The 18,594-nt window shown below is 46.3% G+C and overlaps 1 protein-coding gene across 4 annotated transcripts in view; it reads right to left on the bottom strand.

Annotated features, from left to right (window-relative positions):
• HACE1 (HECT domain and ankyrin repeat containing E3 ubiquitin protein ligase 1) overlaps window positions 1-18,594 on the bottom strand; it is a 302,230-nt gene that overhangs the window by 146,660 nt on the left and 136,976 nt on the right. For all 4 annotated transcript variants that reach the window (XM_078648310.1, XM_078648311.1, XM_078648312.1 and 1 more), the window contains exons 17-18: window positions 12,094-12,181; window positions 3,862-4,011 (exon numbers count right to left, since the gene is read on the bottom strand). In XM_078648310.1, the coding sequence (XP_078504436.1) occupies window positions 3,862-4,011; window positions 12,094-12,181 (238 nt within the window). The remainder of the gene's footprint in view (window positions 1-3,861; window positions 4,012-12,093; window positions 12,182-18,594) is intronic.

The following is an 18,594-nucleotide window of genomic DNA, read 5'->3' as shown; positions in this document are numbered from 1 at the left end:
AAGCACCGAAGAATTCCCTTTCACCTGAGAACGGCAGTCGAGCAAGAATTAGCGCAACCAGAAAAGCAAGGAGTCATTGAAAAAGTGACTGGCCCGACACCATGGGTGTCACCCATGGTGATAGCCGAGAAACCCCGACAGCCAGGAAAGAGAAGGATCTGCATAGACATGCGAATGCCAAACAAAGCGATAAAAAGGAAAGACACATCACACCCACGGTAAATGACATACTGACAGACTTAAATGGAGCACAGTGGTTCTCGAAACTGGATCTTAACGCTGGATACCACCAACTAAGGCTTGCCGAAGAAAGCAGGTACATAACAACTCTCGACTCATCTAGGATTAAGGAGGTACAAGAGGCTAAACTTCGGTATATCATCAGCAGCCGAAATATTTCAAAATAACATAAAAGAAATACTGTCCGGCCTACAAGGGGTACTAAACGTCAGCGACGATATCTTAATACACTCAAAGACCAGTGAGGAACATCATCAGAGATTGAAAGCCACACTCAGAAGGCTGGCAAAACATGGAGTAACCCTACACAAGGACAAATGCAAATTTTTCCAAAAGTCAATAGAATTCTTTGGGTACGTTTTCAACTCCGACGGAGTTCAGGTGGACCCCAGGAAGTCTCGGGCTATCAAACATGCTACAGCCCCTACAACAGCAGCGGAAGTGAGAAGCTTTTTAGGCATGGCCCAATACTGTGCCAGGTTTATCCCAAACCTTGCCACCCTTGCTGAACCCCTAAGAAGCCTAACAAAAAAGGGAAGCTCCATGGAAATGGACGGACATCGAAGAGGAAGCGTTCGCCAAAATCAAAGCTGCACTACTGGACGGGACCACCATGGCCTACTTCCAAACTGCGAGGCAAACGGAAATACTAGTGGATGCTAACCCCGTCGGGCTAGGAGCCCTACTCACACAACAGACAGAACCCGGGGTGTGGGTTCCATTAGCATTCGCAAGCAAGGCACTCACTGCTACCGAAGTCAGATACTCTCAAATCGAAAGAGAGGCCCTAGCAGTGAAATGGGCCTGCAATCATTTTCACCTTTACATAACTGGACACCCATTTAGGATGGTGACAGATCACCAACCGCTAATTCCCTTGTTCAAAGGGACAGCGCCCCATCCACCCCCTTGGATTGAGCGGTGGGCCATTCAGATACAACAATATCAAATGGACCTTGTATACAGACCCGGATCAAAAAATCCTGCGGACTTCTTATGGGCCTGTCCCCAAGCCCTATCCGCGGAAACTATCCTGACACACTATGCCAACGATGTAGTTTTGAAAAGAGTCGCGGAGGCAATCCAGAACGGGTCGTGGGAAACTTCCTGAGAGAGGTCCAAGGGTGGAGTGAAGCCGACCGCCTGCGCCTAGGTCAATTCTGGAAGGTACACAACGAACTAAGTATAGCAGGAAATGAACTTATCCTAAGGGGATCGAGAGTAGTAATCCCTCTAACACTGCAGGAACAAGCAACGGCATTAGCCCACGAAGGACACCAGGGCACGAGAAGAATGAGAGCCAGAATGCGTGAAAAAGTATGGTTTCCCAATCTAGAGAACATAGACGCAGTAGTGCAGAACTGTCGGGCATGCCAAATGACAAGTATTGCAGAAACCCCAGTGCCAATTATCACCGAAGACCCTGCGCCGTCACCATGGGCGTGGGTAAGTCTGGACTTTGGTAGCTTCCCAGATGGGAGAGTCACAGTAGTACTAATGGACCGCTACACAAAATACCCCATAGTGGAACTAGCACAGTCCACGAGCTTCACGAATGTACAACCAATCCAGAGCAAAGCTTTCGCCATGTTTGGAATTCCGCACCGCCTTAAGACAGACAATGGCCCTCCGTTCCAAGGGAGCGAGTTCAAGGAATTCCTGCAAGAGCTAGGGGTAAAACATCATCGCATCACGCCCCAATGGCCCCAGGCCAATGGAGAGGTAGAGGGATTCATTAGGACCATTAACAAGACACTAAGAATAGCCACAGTAGAAGGGACGAACCCTGAAGAAGCACTCCAACATTTCCTCCGAGAATACAGGAGCACACCTCACAGCACAACCCAGAGGTCTCCCTGGTCACTCATGTTATCTGGGCAGAGGCGTGACTTACTCCCCATGGCGGAAAACTGGGTGCCTGACCCATACCTCCCTGAAGACGCCCAGGCTCGGCGGAAAAGGACCAATGACAAAGCAAGCAAGAAGAGGAGGGCCCAAAACCGGACACTTGTCCCAGGAGACTCCGTACTCATTCGTGCGAGAAGACCTGGTGGTAAGTTCCGAACACCATATGAGGCCATGCCGTGGACAGTCAGAACAACCAAGGGCACCGCAATAACGGCACAGCGTGATGGAGGAAGTGACGAGAAACGTCTCCTGGTTCAAGCGAATACCATCGACGCCTGTCAGTGCGGAACAACCGGGTGGACCAGCAGCGGGGTGTAACGCCGCAAGTGAACCAGAGGAAGTTCACCACTCCAAATCAGCAACACCCTCCGGCTACGGCCCCTGTGTCACCAAATTCACCACCGAGAACCAGCCTGGAGGGTGCGCCGACGAGAGGACGATGGAGGTACAACCTTAGGCCGTACCCAAGGCCTAATCAGAGACTAACGGACTTTGCATGTTAATTTGTTCTACTTCATTTGTTTAAAAGACCAACTTGGGAAGGGATGTAGAGCTCTAGTAGTTCTCCCCAAGCCCCGGTCATGGCCGGAAACACGTACACCATTTGTATCACCTTCTGGCCAGGCGTGGCCAGAAGGCTATAAATAAATGGGCCGGGGTCGCTCGGGACTTCCGGTCCAACTAGTCTACCATAGTGTCTGTGTGCATTTCTGTATATTAGCCCCTCTTGCATTACCCAGTTGTTTGAACCCCGACATATTGTATCTTGACATAGGGCCAGGAAAAAAATAATACCCTATGAGGGACTAACTGAACTTTGACCTTTGACGTAGTTTGTGGAGTAATTTTGACATTTTGGAGAAAAGACATGTGTCCAATAGATTATTTTCATTATGCATGAGATCAGAATTGTGCCCTGAGAACTCTTTTTGTGCTTCTGTGTTTTCTCGACAAAAATACATTGCACACAGTACGGTTTGTCAAGTGCAAGTTAAACAGCAGCAACACTTCTCTATGCATTTTTCGTAAATGTGCTTTTAGGTATCATCAATAGAAAGGTTTAGCCGTCTGTTGTTTAATAACTATTGTCACTTATACATTAAAATATATACATATAGTGAGCTTTGGTGAGCCCTTGCTCTTGGGTTTGACAACTTTCTTGTCAAACTGATTTTCCTGCTTTGTAATGGATAGCTTTCTTCTCTATTATTTGTCCTACTTCTGGAGCATCGTTTCTTTACTGTATTCTGATTGGATGGGAAGTGTGTCCATCCACTGCCTGATTTCAGGGAACTTTTTTCATGGGGGTGCATGCGTTTTCTTTCCCCAGTTTGTGTTTTTCTTCTTCCCCTTCTCAGCCAAGATTTTCATGCTTTTTTCCTCCTCCCTCCCTGCCTCATGCTCGTCCAGCATCCCAATTGCTACATGTGGATATATTCCCTCCAGCCCCACCCCCACTTGCCTCTCTGTTGCTGCCCGCCACCTTGGAATAATACATTTAAAAATGGCCACCTCTTAATGCGGTCTCGCTATATGTGAATGAATGCATGATAACATGCATGAAAGTCACCGCTCTTTTTCTTTTCTGCTGATGCTGCACACCATTAGCTGAAAGTATTGGCTAACCAGAAAATAGGCATTAGCAGGCAAAAGGCAAGACCTATTGGCTTTGAAATGCTTGTTGTTCTGATTGCTTCTGGAAAGAAGCCATACCTAGAATGTGCTTGTAGAACGATCTTGTGAAGTAAATGTTGACCAGCTGTCGGTGGTAGAGAGCCAAGCCCAAGATCTCGCCTGCAAACCGGAAGTAGTTCAAGTGGTCTGGATTCACAGAAGAGTTGCTGTTTGGTTGAAAAGTTGTTCCTAAACAGAAAACACATTTTCATGTGACGAAGAATATTTATATTGAACCTTCTGATTTTAAAAACACATACACATGCAAACATTACATTAGATTCTGATCAGCAAGTCCAGTTCTTTAGTTTGTATAAACTCATTTCAGAAAATTAGTTCAGTAGATCTGAGGATCCTTATCTTTCGAAACCTGTGGAACCCTACGAAATCACTACTGGGTGCGGGGGGGGGGCAGCCTATTCCATTTCGAAATTTAAAGAATTAAACGATACACAAAAACACACAAACAAGTACACATCAAGCAAATAACCAAATCATGAAACATTTAAATCAGAAACAAACATATACAGAAGTCAGTGACTAGCTTTTCAATAATTGGTTATATTTTTGAAAGATGAATTCTGAGGTCAGATGCTCTGCTTCATAAGCAACATCTGTATTTGTAGGTACCCTAGGGCTAAGAAAACCTTTTACATCAATAGGTGGTGGAGCAGTTAATTAAAATCCCCAGTACTCTGTACCATATCGGGATGATACATTCACACATGCATCCAAAAATAAGCTAGAGAAGTTTACTTGAATTCAAGTTTTAGTGCATCTTTAAATTTAAATAAAGCAATTTCTTCTGCTGCTATGTGTCCTATTTGTAAATATCTATATTAAAACGATCATTAATACATGTTTTACTTTCATCTGGAGGTGTAGGACACTTATGAAACACACATAGAACGCCACGACATCTCCTAGCCAAGAGGCGTCGCTAAAAATAGCCTCATGGAATATAGCGGGGTTAAAGGGGCGTCTGGGCTCAGAGGATTGGGTAGAGTTCATTGACACCTATGACATCCTATTATTCCAAGAGAGCTGGGCACTCGGTCCAATCCATAGGGTAGGGTTTCTGAACTTTTTTAAACCAGCGGTGAAGGGACACAGAGGTAGAACCTCAGGGGGCCTAGTTATCTGGGTCAAACAGTGTACTGGCTATCGGCCAGTGGAAATTGCTGTGGACAACCCGGACATGCTGGGAATCAAACTATGTAAAGAAAACTGCCACGATGTTGTAGTCATTAACATCTATGCTCGAGGCCGCCCAGGAGGGCGTAGTCCCATTATACTAAATATACTCGATTCGTACCTTGAGGGGATTGGGAGAGATAAGTTTCTCATTTTAGCGGGTGACCTCAACTGCACCTTTGAACCCCTGCTCAGTGCGGGGGAGGACCTGGGGTTGGAGAACGACACCGTGTGGAATATCCCGATGCTGTCCTTGAACAATATTAAAAGAGGCACTGAGGCGGCACTACATTGGGCGGGATTGTGTCTGGACTGGGGTCTGAGAGCCGTCAATGGTCGTACGGCCTCTGATAAATCCGGCAAACCCACCTTTGACAACGGGGTTAGTAAAAGCAGAATAGACTATATTCTCCTAAAAATAGGATATTGGCCATTTCTGTACGACATGGAAGTCATGGTTCGTCCCGAAAGTGACCACAACCCTCTGTCACTTAGCCTAAGACTTCCTGGTGTCCCCGGCAGGCTTACCTCTGCTGCATATATAACGGGTGATGGCATCTTGACCAATGATAGAAGAAGACTTAAATGGACAAGGGTTGTAGAAAATCCCTCCCTCCTAGATGGCATTACGGAGGTAGTTTCATCGACTCTGGGTGAAATCTTGAAAGCATCGCCTGCTGTGGCAGCCTTAGATCGGATCTGTGACCTACACGAACAGTGCTTTGACAAACTTAAGGCCCTCTTAACCCTCCCATTAACACGAGGCAAAGCGAGGGCACAGGGTTGTCAAGAAAAATGGTATAACAAGAATTGCAGGATGGCGCATAGCGAATTAATCAAAGCTGTCAAATCTAGGATCACCAGCGACATAAAAGAGGCACGTCTAAGGTATAAAAAAGTTCAGTGGGAGGCGAAAAAAGAGTGGGATGAACGCCATTGGTTAGATCTCCTAGAGGCCGGCAGTTCCTCCAATCAGGCCAAATTCTGGGAACTAGTGAAGTGGGGTAGGAACCCCGATTCACAAATTCCTGCTAACCATGTGCCTGTGGAAGCATGGGTTGAATTCTATTCCAGCCAGTTTTTGGATCCTGACTTAGACTCTAGTACCGGACAAGCCACGTGGAAAAGTTCCCCCCACACTCATAACCAAGTGTTAATGTTTACGCCCCAAAATACGGAGTTAGCGTTCCGCTTGGTCCAGCGTGGGAAAGCGCCAGGGATCCCGGCCGATGTATTTAAAATCAATCTCCAACTCTGGGTCCCTTTTATAACATCAGTAGCGAATGCCATCTCAAAGGGGGCACGGATTCCAGCTTCCTGGAAGGGGGTGGAAATCCTTCCCATCTTTAAGAAGGGGGACCGATCGGTCGCGGGCAATTATCACCCCATAAGTTTAATAGACTCCCTTCAAAAAATCTTCGCTAGGATGGTCCTTGCTAGGGTCCAGGGCTGGAAGGAGATGCAAAGCATTCTTTCTCCCATGCAGGCCGGCTTCATATCAGGCACCAGCACCATCGACCAAGTATTTAGATTCACTCTGATATACTGGAAGGTGGTGCTGTTAGGCGGCGGATCCATCTATGCCGCCTTTGTTGATCTGCAGTCGGCCTTCAACCTCGTGCCTAGGGCTAAACTGTGGGCTGTCCTAAAAAACCTGGGACTGCCGATGGAATTGCTTGACCTGGTAGTAAGATTACATGAGGGCAACTTCGCTAGGGTGAGGTGGGGGGGTCAAGGGCAGGTGACGGATTGCTTCCCCGTAACACGAGGCGTCCGCCAGGGGTGTGTATTGGCACCCACGCTCTTTTTGTTGTTCATCGACCAAGTAGTGAAGTTTTTTGCCGATACCATCACTGATGCGACCTCACTGGGTGGGAGTAAGTTCCCCATGCTCATCTTTGCAGATGACACCCTGCTCCTCTCAAAGACCCGCAGTGGCCTGCAAACTGCATTAAATAGATTTGAGGAGTTCTGCTTGGCTAACGACTTGAAAATCAATGTTAGTAAGACCAAATTCATGGTCCTAAATAAAAGTCGTTCAATTAAAAGTCATGTGAGGATGAACGGAGTAAGTCTAGAACAAGTAGAGGTCATGACCTATCTAGGAGTAACCTTGGATCACCGCCTCAGCTGGAAACCACAGGTTGACACACTTTTTCTAAGATTTGCACGTCTTACTGGCTGTCTTTTGCAGGAGCAAAAAAAGTCCCTAATCAAACGGGTTAAGCCCGCCCTCAGGATTTATGAAGCTAAGATCAGCTCCGCAATCTTATACAGGGCTGATCTTTGGGGGTTCATGGACTTTTCAACTTTGGTTAGGGCTCAAAATAAATTTTTGCGAAAGCTGGTTGGACTTCCCCAATCCACTCCGATAAAACCACTCTGTTTGGATATGGGCTGTGCACCTATCAACGAGCTGGCCCGATATCGGCTAGTAGCCCTGTGGAGACGCATTTGGACATCTTCAGATTTAAGCCTCTTTGCTAGGGAATTAGAGGAAGTGAGATCGCTTCGGGGTTCTAATACCATACCCTGGCTGCGTGAAGTTAAAACAATTTTGGAAGACATGGGCTGCAATCAGCTATGGGTCTCCCCACAGTCTACTCCCTTTCCCTCTAAGAAAGATTATAAAGCACTATTCTGGGCCTGTGTTCGACAGGAGTCTGCAATAAGCTCAGATGCTACCAGTTTAACTGGGAGATTCCTGTCCCACAAACTAGACCCCTCCTTTGAGAACTACTGGGACCTTATAACCAAGCCACTAGATAAAAAACTGTACCATCAGTTCCGAGTCGGGTCCCTGCCTCTAAGGTCTTTTACCAAGAAATGGTCCGCTCTTTTGAATGACCGTTGCCCTAGGTGTATCGACCATTAAGAGAGTATTGGTAATTTTCTATTTGCTTGCCCCGCCTATTATGCACCGAGAAACAAATGGATTAGGCCCATTTGCCTCCTCCTCAAAGTACGAGGGAGTGCCGAGGCGCTGTGGGCGCTACGTACCACCACCTACGAGGCGGTGGTTGTAGGTGTTGCAAAATTCCTGGGGTGGACATGGGTTATTAGAGCAAAACAGTTATAGGCATCTTGATTCTTAATGGGTTTTTGTAAAAATGGTCTTTATTACATTGTTTAATTCCATTTTAATGATGATTTGTATTATGTAATAATGATGTTCTTAAACTCAGAAATGTATCCTTTTTTATCTTTTTTAATTGTCTTATGATGTAAAAATCGAAACAAAGACTATAAAACCTGAACCTGAAACACACATAGCATATTTTGCGGATTAAAAAAAAAAGTTCCAAAAGTTTCGTTTCTCCCCCTTTTTCACCTTCATAAAATCAAACTTAAAAAAAAAAAGTTCCAAAATGTTATATAGTAATTCTTCATCAGTAGATTTCAAGGAGATCGTCTGGTTTAGAAAAACATTTACATTTGTTTTGGTAAGTGACAAGCCCACAATTCAAGCACTTTTTCATTGTCTCAAACTTGTCTTTTACCTTAAAAATGTTGAGGCTTTCTCCATACATGATCAATTCGAGTGCATTTAAATGAGGGAAAATGTCTTCTATATATGGAAGCAGTGCTTAGTGCAAATAAAGAAGCCAGATCGATTGACAATACTCTGATTTAATCTCTTAATTCATAAAGCAGAGATGACACTTTGCCATGAGGCAGCCATCAAACGCCTGCAAGCAGCACAAGTTGGTAATGTTCACTATCCACAGACTGACAAAGCTGCTAAAAAACACTGAATTTAGCTATTGTAAAATGTAAATTTTGTACAAATTAATTCAATACCCTTTTCAGCTCTTCAGGAATCTTCTTATCATCTAAAGATTAAACAGCAGAGCCATGTAGCGAAAGTATCATTTTTGCTTATCTGTTCAATGGCTCCAACTAGTCTCCCATGAGGCCCATTGATGTGAATTTGACATCTGACTTCCACTTGATGTCAGAAATTCATTCAAACTGTTGTATGCCTCTTCGGCAATTGCGCAAATAAAGTGGTGGCAGAGAATAATCTTCAGTAACTTTAATCTCAAACGTGTATCCAACTTGACACAGAACATGAGATTTCTTTGCAATTCTGTACTTAAGCCTCTTGCAAGCAATAATTCTGCCTTTGACAAATTATTTTAATTAACTGTTCACCACTTTTTCTCCAACCACTGTACTAATCTTGGCTTTAGCAGACCAGAAGGTTATATCAGCTCTCCAATGTTTGCAAGAACCCAATGTGATCTTAATTAATTTTCTAATTTGCCGGACCTCTTGCTCATTGTTTTGGAAAAATTCTATGGTTTAAATAACAAGTTCTTTATATTCGTTTTTCAAATGTCTTCATAATTTAGATGGCTTCATGGTCTCATATCATAACACACATTGCTGCTAATCTGAACCTCCACAAGTGAAGCCCATCAATAAATAACTTACATTATACCTGCAGCATTTATGACATGATTTTAGATTTTGGATTATGCAGAACATGTGCCAAATGTGTTGAACGTCCACTCTGTCCTATTTAGACAGTATCAGAATCAGTAGAACCTAAATATGGTGGTCAGTATATCTGCCGCTTTTTGGTAGATGCACCATATCCAGTATACTCTAGATCAACCACTTGGTCTTTTTACAATTAAATCACTGTTTTAAGGATAATGCACGCTTACCAATGTCTTAAGTTTTTTTAGGATTAGGCATCAATCAGATACTAATTATCATAATGTTTTGATACCTACAAATCTAGCTATGCATAACCTTATGGTAAGGCACTGTATTGTAACTGGTTCTAGTAAAGTGCACTTTTGTTAAGACACTTACACCGTCATTAGACACACTGTATATAAAAGTCCGTTATTCCACACTGAGTGTTCATGCTCAACTGCAAGATACTCAACAGACCAATAAATTATGGATCTGGCTATTTAAAACAAGTCTTACATTTATAGTAAACTTATAATGCAAGGTGTTCTCATACAATGCTAGATTTTGTGAACTAGATTGGCTAGCGAAGGCTGATTTGTATATGGCCATGTCTGACCTGTGGTGGTGTGGAGTGCAAAAAAACGATGGATTTAGGCCCAGATCTCTGTACTGGGGTGAATGTATGACAATGTTCTGCATTCTGTCCATCACCTGTTGTTTTTGCCTTTGTCGACCCGAGTGGGATGGGTATGCTCAGACGTAAGTCCCATGCTCTCCACACCACTGGAGTCAAGCTATCCAGGCTGATGAAGGCTGATAGCCAGAAACCGGTCCTTGGATGCTTGATTCCAGTCCAGGAAAGACATGGCTTGGCAGTTCGGGCTGGACTGTTCCCATGAGGCACAGGGTCAAGGCTGATTTGCATATGGCCATGTCTGACCTGGGGTGGGGTGGAGTGCAAAAAAACGATGGATTTAGGCCCAGATCTCTGTACTGGGGTGAATGTATGACAATGTTCTGCATTCTGTCCATCACCTGTTGTTTTTGCCTTTGTCGCCCCGAGTGGGATGGGTATGCTCAGACGTGAGTCCCATGCTCTCCACACCACTGGAGTCAAGCTATCCAGGCTGATGAAGGCTGATAGCCAGAAACCGGTCCTTGGATGCTTGATTCCGGTCCAGGAAAGACATGGCTTGGCAGTTCGGGCTGGACTGTTCCCATGAGGCACAGGGTCAAGGCTGATTTGCATATGGCCATGTCTGACCTGGGGTGGTGTGGAGTGCAAAAAACGATGGATTTAGGCCCAGATCTCTGTACTGGGGTGAATGTATGACAATGTTCTGCATTCTGTCCATCACCTGTTGTTTTTGGCTATATACGCACCATGTCATGAGTGATGTAATATGTGGGATAATTAGCTGTGCATGGCAAGGACACACGTTTGTTTACCTCAGGGCATGAGTTATGGTTACTAGAGCGTAGCAGAGCCTGACCATCTATTGTCATTTTTGTCGAGATGGCATAAAAGCAGCTCTCTCAGTCTTCCCTCATTGGCTGAAATGAATATATGATAAAACGTATATAGTGGTACGCCACGATGGATCAGTATATTATATACCCATATATTATGGGAAACTGAAAAGGGAAACATGCCATCTATATATGTACATACATGTGCCCACAAGCCCCATAAAATTCAATAACTTCCTTGCAGTGTTTAATATTTTCAGAACAATTGAGACAAAGTATGTTTACCATAATGAGGGTCCCAGAAAAATTATTGTAAATGACGGGGGGGGGGGAGGCGCAGCATTAAAACTTGAAGGCCACTGCGGTAAAACAATATTATATATTTTATCATAACCAATACTGCTCTTATTCACAATTTGCCTGCTAAAAGATGTTGGACCTATGTAGGAGTGAGCCATTAAAAAAATGTACAAGGCAGTGACAAACTCAAACAGAATAACATCCTTTTTTGCCATAAAATATTCTATTGTATCTTCCTGCAAAAATGCAGTAAGATACTAACTTATGAGATATACTGTACCAAGTGGAAGACGAAACTGTTAGAAAGGACACTCACCAAATGATTGTTGCTTACAGACATATTAACACGCAAAAAAAAAAAGAGGCTGTGGGTGAAACCTGACACTGAGTTAGGAGAATTTGTCCATACGGAACTGTAACTGTAACACCTACTTTCCCATCCAAATTGCCTCAAAACGTAAAACAAAACCTGCATATAGAAATTTGACCAGAGCTAAAATACAACTTTGCCTGTTGCCCCTCGTTGTTAAGGAGAACTATCATCCGGCCAAGAGGTAAGGGGTAGCTCAAGAACTGCACAGTTACGTGGGAGCTTGCGGAATGGCTGGATTTTATACAATAGTCTGCAACATCTTGTGGTGGCAGCGAGGAAAGTCATGAGCCAGTACCAATTGCAAACACTTCAATGTTTAAAATATTAAACTTTCTTACACTGCACACTACTTTACTTTGTGCTACATATATCTTTACAAAGCATCATCTATTGTGTATGTACAATCTGCGGAAAAAGATCAAATACATTTTGCAGTCCTACGAAACTACACTCACATCCACTCGATAATCAACATATAATTGTGTAATAACAAGCAAATTACATACCATCAGCGGACTGAGTGAAAAGTGCATAATCTGGGTTAATGATTTCATTAGACAAAATATCAAACCACTCCCGCACTACGCCTTGGCCCTACAGGGAGAAAAACATACAGAACAAATGTATTTTATAATAAGCACATATCCATTTCATTAGATCTTTTACGAGAATGTGTATGAATCTACAAATCAACAAGACTACTCATAATAAAAAGCACACCTTCAGAATAAATATAACATGTTCATTAATAGATATGTGTCCATGATTTATTAGATATGTACTTTAGGTGGCAACAATGGACAAGTTACTTACCTTCGGCAACACCTTATCTGGTAGGCACATGATCTAGCCACCGATTCCTTACCTTTGAACTAACAGCCGTCAGGTTGGACCTGAAAGATTTTTGATAGCAGTACCCCTTCGCGCGGAAAGGTTGCGTCGGCCAAGTCCACATGACTTCGTAGGCGGCAGGTTCATGGTTGTCGTGACGTCTGCATCGTCTATATAGGCAACACCCTGGCACGCTGACATCAGTACTTTTGACGAGTTTCCATGCCAGAAGCGCAGAGTCATGAAGTGACTGACCGTGGTGTGTCAAAAAACAACTAGGGCTCTGAAGGGAAAACAGTCCTGGCACTAAACCAATCTGCAGTGCAGGGAGAATGGGTGGGTGAGTAAGGAATTTATGGCTAGATCATGTCTTTACAAGATAAGGAGTTACCAAAGGTAAGTAACTTCTCCATCTGATACAGACATCTAGCCGCAGATTCCTTACCTTTGAACTGATAGCTAAGCACTGCCATCCCCAGAAGAGGGACTGCAGAAAAGGTTTCAGACTAAGAAATCCTGCATGACAGAGCGGCCAAAGAGGCCCTCCCTGCAGATCTGAGAATCCAGGCAGTAGTGGTTGGTGAATGTGTGAATAGATGTCTACGTGGCCGCTTGGCAGAGGTCACTAACCAGGACACCATGCTGAAGAGCGGTGGTGGTTGCCTTCACCCTGCTAGAATGGGCTCTTAGGCCTTCAGGAGGTTATTTCTTTGCCAAGGCATAACATATTTTTATGCAGAGCATGACTCAGCATGAGATGGTCCTCTTCTGAGCAGCTGGCCCTTCTTTGCTCCAACGCCCCCTACGAAGAGTTTGTTATCCACCCTGAACTCTTTAGTGCGATCAAGGTAGAACGATAACACTCTTTTTGGGTCAAAACGGTGGAGATGCTCCTCTTCCTTGGAAGGATGCGGAGGTGCATAGAAGGTAGGCAGAGTAACAGATTGAGCCAGATGGAAAGGTGTTATCACCATAGGCAGAAAAGATGCCAGAGTGCGGAGATCTACTTTGTCCGGACAGACAGTCAGGTAAGGAGGCTGGGGTGACAGTGCCTGCAGTTCGCTCACCCTCCTGGCAGAAGTTATTGCCACTAAAAGGCTGTTTTAATAGTGAGCAGCCGGGGTAATTGTGCAGAGGCTCAAAAGGTGCACACATCCAAAAGGTAAGGACAAAATTAAGGTCCCACTGGGGCATAATAAAAGGAGAAGGGGTACAGATGGGTAAGCCCCTTCAAAAATCTCTGCACAGGAGGAGATTTAAAAAGTGATGGCTGATCTGGCAGCTGAAGAAAAGCAGACAGGGCTGAAAGGTGGCCTTTCAGATTGCCCAGAGCAGAGCCCTGCTGGGGCAAGGAGAGAATGAAAAGAAGACTACCTGATAGAGAGGCAGACAACAGGTTCAACAACCGTTCTGTACAGTATTTACAAAAAGTTTGCCATCAGCAGGCATATACCGACTTTGTGGAGGGACTCCGGGCTACCAGAATAACCTCACAGATTTCGTCAGGTAGGTCAAAAGCTGTCAACTGTTGCCATTTAATCTCCACGCAAGAAGGCGAAGAGTGGACAGGTTCGGGTGGAGGACCCTCCCCTGCTGCAGTGACAGAAGATCCTCCCAAAGAGGTAACCTTATCATAGGATCGATGCTCTTTGCAGAAGCTCGGGATACCAGACTTTCTGTGCCCAGTCCGGAGCCACAAGGATGACTTGGGCCCGGCCACTCCTGATCTTCTTGAGCACTCTGGGCAGGAGTGGTGTGGGTGGAAAGGCTTACAGGAGACCTGTGCTCCACTTACGATGAAAAGAGTCGCCGAGCGAAAGCCGCCTTGGAAACTTCAACGCGTGAAACTGCTGACATTGCTTGTTCTCTTCGGAGGCGAACAGATAAAACCAAGGCTCTCCTCACTGTTGAAAGATCGGTGGCTGAGTTCGCCCTGTTCTAGTCAAGTCCAGAGGCGCAGAGCCTCTTTACCAAGGGTCCACAACCCGATTCTGTCCTGCTTGTTGCAGTACCACATGGCGGTAGTGTTGTCTTAATACCTGAACTAGCCTTCCCTTGAAGGATGATAAAAAGGCTTTGAGTGCCAATCGGATCACCTGAAGCTCCAACAGGTTGATTTGGAGCGTGGCTTCCATCAGAGATCAGAGTACTCTGATCTACACTTCTCCCAGATGGCCGCCCCATCCCAGAAGAGACGCAGCTGTCACTAGTGTGAGATCTGGGTGGGGAAGGGAGAGGGGTCTGCCTCTGATCCAATCGCAGTTTGTCAGCCACCACCGCAAGTCCCTCCGGTATCGGAACTAGGTCAGTGAGATTTCTCCGATGATGGGCCCACTGGAACTTCAGGACCCACTGCAGAGGCCGCATGTGCCATCTGGAATGGTCAATAGCAGGATGCAGGAGGCCATGAGGGCCAACTACCTCAGAGTCATTCTCATCAAAATCCATAGAGGCTGAAACATAAGTATCACAGCATAAATATCCTGGACTAACCATTCGGGAGGATAAGCCCGAAACTGCACAGTGTCGAGTACTGCTACAATAAAAGGGAGCATCTGAAAAGGAGTCAGGTGTGACTTCGAAACATTGAGAGTGAACCCCTGCAAATGCAGGAGGTTCGCCACAGTCTGGAGGTGGGAGACGAATGCTTGGGATGAGCCCCCCTTCAACAACCAGTCGCTGAGATAGGGGAAGAGTAGAAACCCGATCTCCACAGATGGGCTGCACCCATCCACATCACCTTGGTGAACACCCGACAGGCACTGGTGAGGTCGGAGGGGAGCACGGTAAACTGAAAGGGCTAGTGGCCCATCATAAACCACAGATAGCGACAATGGGCTGGCAGGACAGGGATATGGAAATAGGCCTCCTGCAAGTCCAACGCTACCATCCAGTCTCAGACCAGACAGGACCTGAGCAAGGGTGAGCATCATGAACTTTTTGAGGCAGTAGTTGAGGGCCCTAAGGTCTAGGGTAGACGAAGGCCTCGGTCCTTCTTTGGATACAGAAAATAGCTGGAAAAGCAACTAGAGCCAATTTTTGGCCCAGGAACCCTCTCTATAGCTCCCTTAGTCTAGAAAGTCTTGACTTCCCTGCGTAGTAAGGCAATGTGTTCCTCCGTCAGCAGATCGTAAGTTGGAGGCATGAGGGAGGGCTAGTCTCGAAGGGGAAGGAGTTGCCTCTCTTGACTATTTGCAGCAATCACCTGTCCGGGGTGATATCTCGCCAGTGGTGGAGGTGATGGCGTATCCTACCACCAACTGGACATCCATGATCCGGAGGAATCGGACTAGGAAAGTTTTGAGTTTGAGGAGGGGGTTGTGGCTTGATTACTTCTGACCACCTGACCCACGAGGTCGGGGTGAACCCCGCGGAGGGTGCTGAACTTTTGGGGACCTCTGGCTGGAATATGGCTGGCGCGGTTGGAAGCCCTTCCGTAGCTACGAAAGGGGCAAAAAGTAGACACAGGCCAGGATGATGTGAGGAGGCCTAGGGACTTAGCCGTAGCCCGTGAGCCCTTAAAGCACTCAAGCCCTGCATCTGCCCTGTCTCCAAGGAGACGAGAGCCAACAAAGGCCATGTCCATAAGATTAGCTTGGAGACATCCCCTCAAAAACCAGACGTCCTCAACTAGGTGTGATGCCTTATGGCCACCATCAAGGAAATTACTCTGCCTAGCGAGTCTGTGGTGTCTGAACCTCAGCATATGGCAAACTTCACTGCATATCTCCCATCTGAAATAGCTTGGGAGAGGAGAGCTTGGTTCTCCTTCGAGACTCTTGGCAGCACCTGGGAAACCGTATCCCATAGCAAATGGGAATAACGGCCCAAGAGGTATGCAGTGTTTAGCGATCAAAATGCTAGGCTGGCGGAAGAAAAGATCTTCTTACAGAAGTTGTCCAGCCTTTTGGATTCCCTATCCGGTGAGCAGAAGGGAATGCACCACGGGAAGTGGATGTTTGAACCAAGCTTTGTGTAGTGGGATGTGTGGAGAGGAAAGCGGGGTTGCCCGGTGCAGGGCGGTGGCAAGAGGCAATGGTTCTGTTTACAAGACTCCCTGTGCTTGGGCTTGGACCAGGTGCCCAGTAGAACACCTGTCAAGGCCTCGTTGAAAGGCAGAAAGGGTTCAGAGGAGGAGACACCAGGCTGCAGGCCCTCCATCAAGACTTTAGTCTTGACTGCCACCATAGGAAGCTGCAGGTCCACGACCTCAGCAGCCCTATGCACCACCATTGTAAAATGAGGCTCCCTCCTACATAGCCAGGTATGGGGGGGGGGGGGAAGGCATGCCAGAATCTGTAGAAATGACCAGGGTTCTGGCATCACCCAGGTCCTTATACCAGTCCAGGTCTGATTAGGTTGCAGGGTTTCGAAGGGATCCTGCTCCCCTCCCAATCATCATCATCATCCATTCCTAACCCCTCAGAATAGGGCTTGTTGAACGGCATGGAGCCGTATGGGTCTGTCAGCATAGGTGGACGCCCAACCTGCTTTGCGCCGTCTGGAATGACAGTGGGGGAGGCGGTGCGGACAACGCCGAGGGCCTCGACGTCGGACTCAGCGCTAGGGAGGTTGCAGAGGTATGACTGGCACCGGTGCGGATTCAAGCTGGAGGTGCAGAACCCACGGGATCCCCTTCAACTGAGCATGCAGGGCCCGAAGGCGTGTCGGCAGGGTCAGACTGCCCAAATATGGTGCACAATGTGTCAAAATTCTTTTAGTTGGGTGGGGGTCACTTCCAGGCCCAGAAAGGGAGGAAAATGCAGAGCCGACCCAGGCACCCGATCCGCAGAGCAATCGAACACTGATGTTCCTCCGTCTCATCGCACGACGGATGGGGCAAATTCGAAGCACGCTTTGACTAAGAGGAAGAGGACTTCGACCCCCCCAGAGCGGTGCTCGGACCTTCCTCTCGACCGGGAGCGAGATAGCCGAGGTGACCTCCGAGGCACCAGACGCCGGGCTGCGATTAGCTTTAGGGACCGCTCCCTCAAAGCCTTCGGCGCCATGGCCTGGCAAGAAAACAACTTTGTGTCGTTGTCACGTCCAGGCACCAGAGACACGCCAAATGGGGGTCCGTAAACGACATGGCGCTGTGACAGGTGCCTACACACCAAAAGGACTCAACAAAAGGTCGAAAAAAGTCTGTCAAAAAGTGACAGGGGTTAGTTCTCTTCGATGGATCTGCGCTGCCTGGCACGGAAAGAAAATAACTGACAGCATGCCGTGGTGGCTCCTATGCAGATGACGCGGACATTACAACGACTAACCCGACGCCTACCATGTCACAAGGAGTTGACCAACGCCACATATCGGTGAGCAGGGTTACTGCTATCAAAAATCTTCTGCATCCAGTCGGAGTCCTGGAAGTTCAAAGGTAGGATTCTGTGGCTAGGTGTCTAGCAGATTAAGATCTGCTGAGGTTTCTCCTCTGGCTGAAACATCATGAGGTTTAAGTGCTATAGTTAAACAGCAGTAATTAAGCGGCAAGTTAAACATATGGGTTGGGACAGAATCTTACTGAGGGATGAAAATGGGTCTGTCAGAGACCAATTTGTCTCCAAGCTTTAAGGGAACAACATACCATATATTGATTAAATGCAAGAGCAAAACTAACTCCGCCCATTTAATATACCTGGATTTTTTTCCTTTTGATTACCCAGTTTTTGGACCTTTATTGTGGGCGAGTCACGCTATCTGAACCTCACCCACGGTAATTGCACAGTAATTGGACGGAGCTTGTGTTCCACCAGTTTGCGCCTTTGAAGCTAACACCGCTTTGGTGCCGACAAAGAAAGGGACACTGAGCTGGTAACAAGTAAACATATTAGTGTACCCATGAGTTCATGCTGATCTTGTAATAACTAAAGCTTGTCAGTCCAGAGAAAAGTTGTCTAAAGAACACTTGGAAATGTAGTAATTTTAATTGTATCTAGTTTACTGCTTAGTTGCTAAATAACTCTTTCCAACAAAACGATTTACACCACAAACATGAATGACAAGCATAAGGAGGCTTTAAAAAGAATAACGAAGTCCCGGGTCCTGCTTGTCGTGGAGCACCTACTGTTATCGCCCCCCTGACGCCTCCTCTACCTCCACGCTGCCTTGCCTCCCCAGCTGCGCCATCTACCTCCGCTCCTGCGACCTCTCTACGGCCTGGCCTTCTCTCGCCTGAG

This window comes from Lissotriton helveticus, chromosome 6, assembly GCF_964261635.1.
Source record: "Lissotriton helveticus chromosome 6, aLisHel1.1, whole genome shotgun sequence".
In the NCBI taxonomy this organism is placed as follows: Eukaryota; Metazoa; Chordata; class Amphibia; order Caudata; family Salamandridae; genus Lissotriton; species Lissotriton helveticus.
The sequence above is the reverse complement of the archived record's forward strand: the minus strand, read 5'-3'. Positions and strand labels throughout refer to the sequence as shown.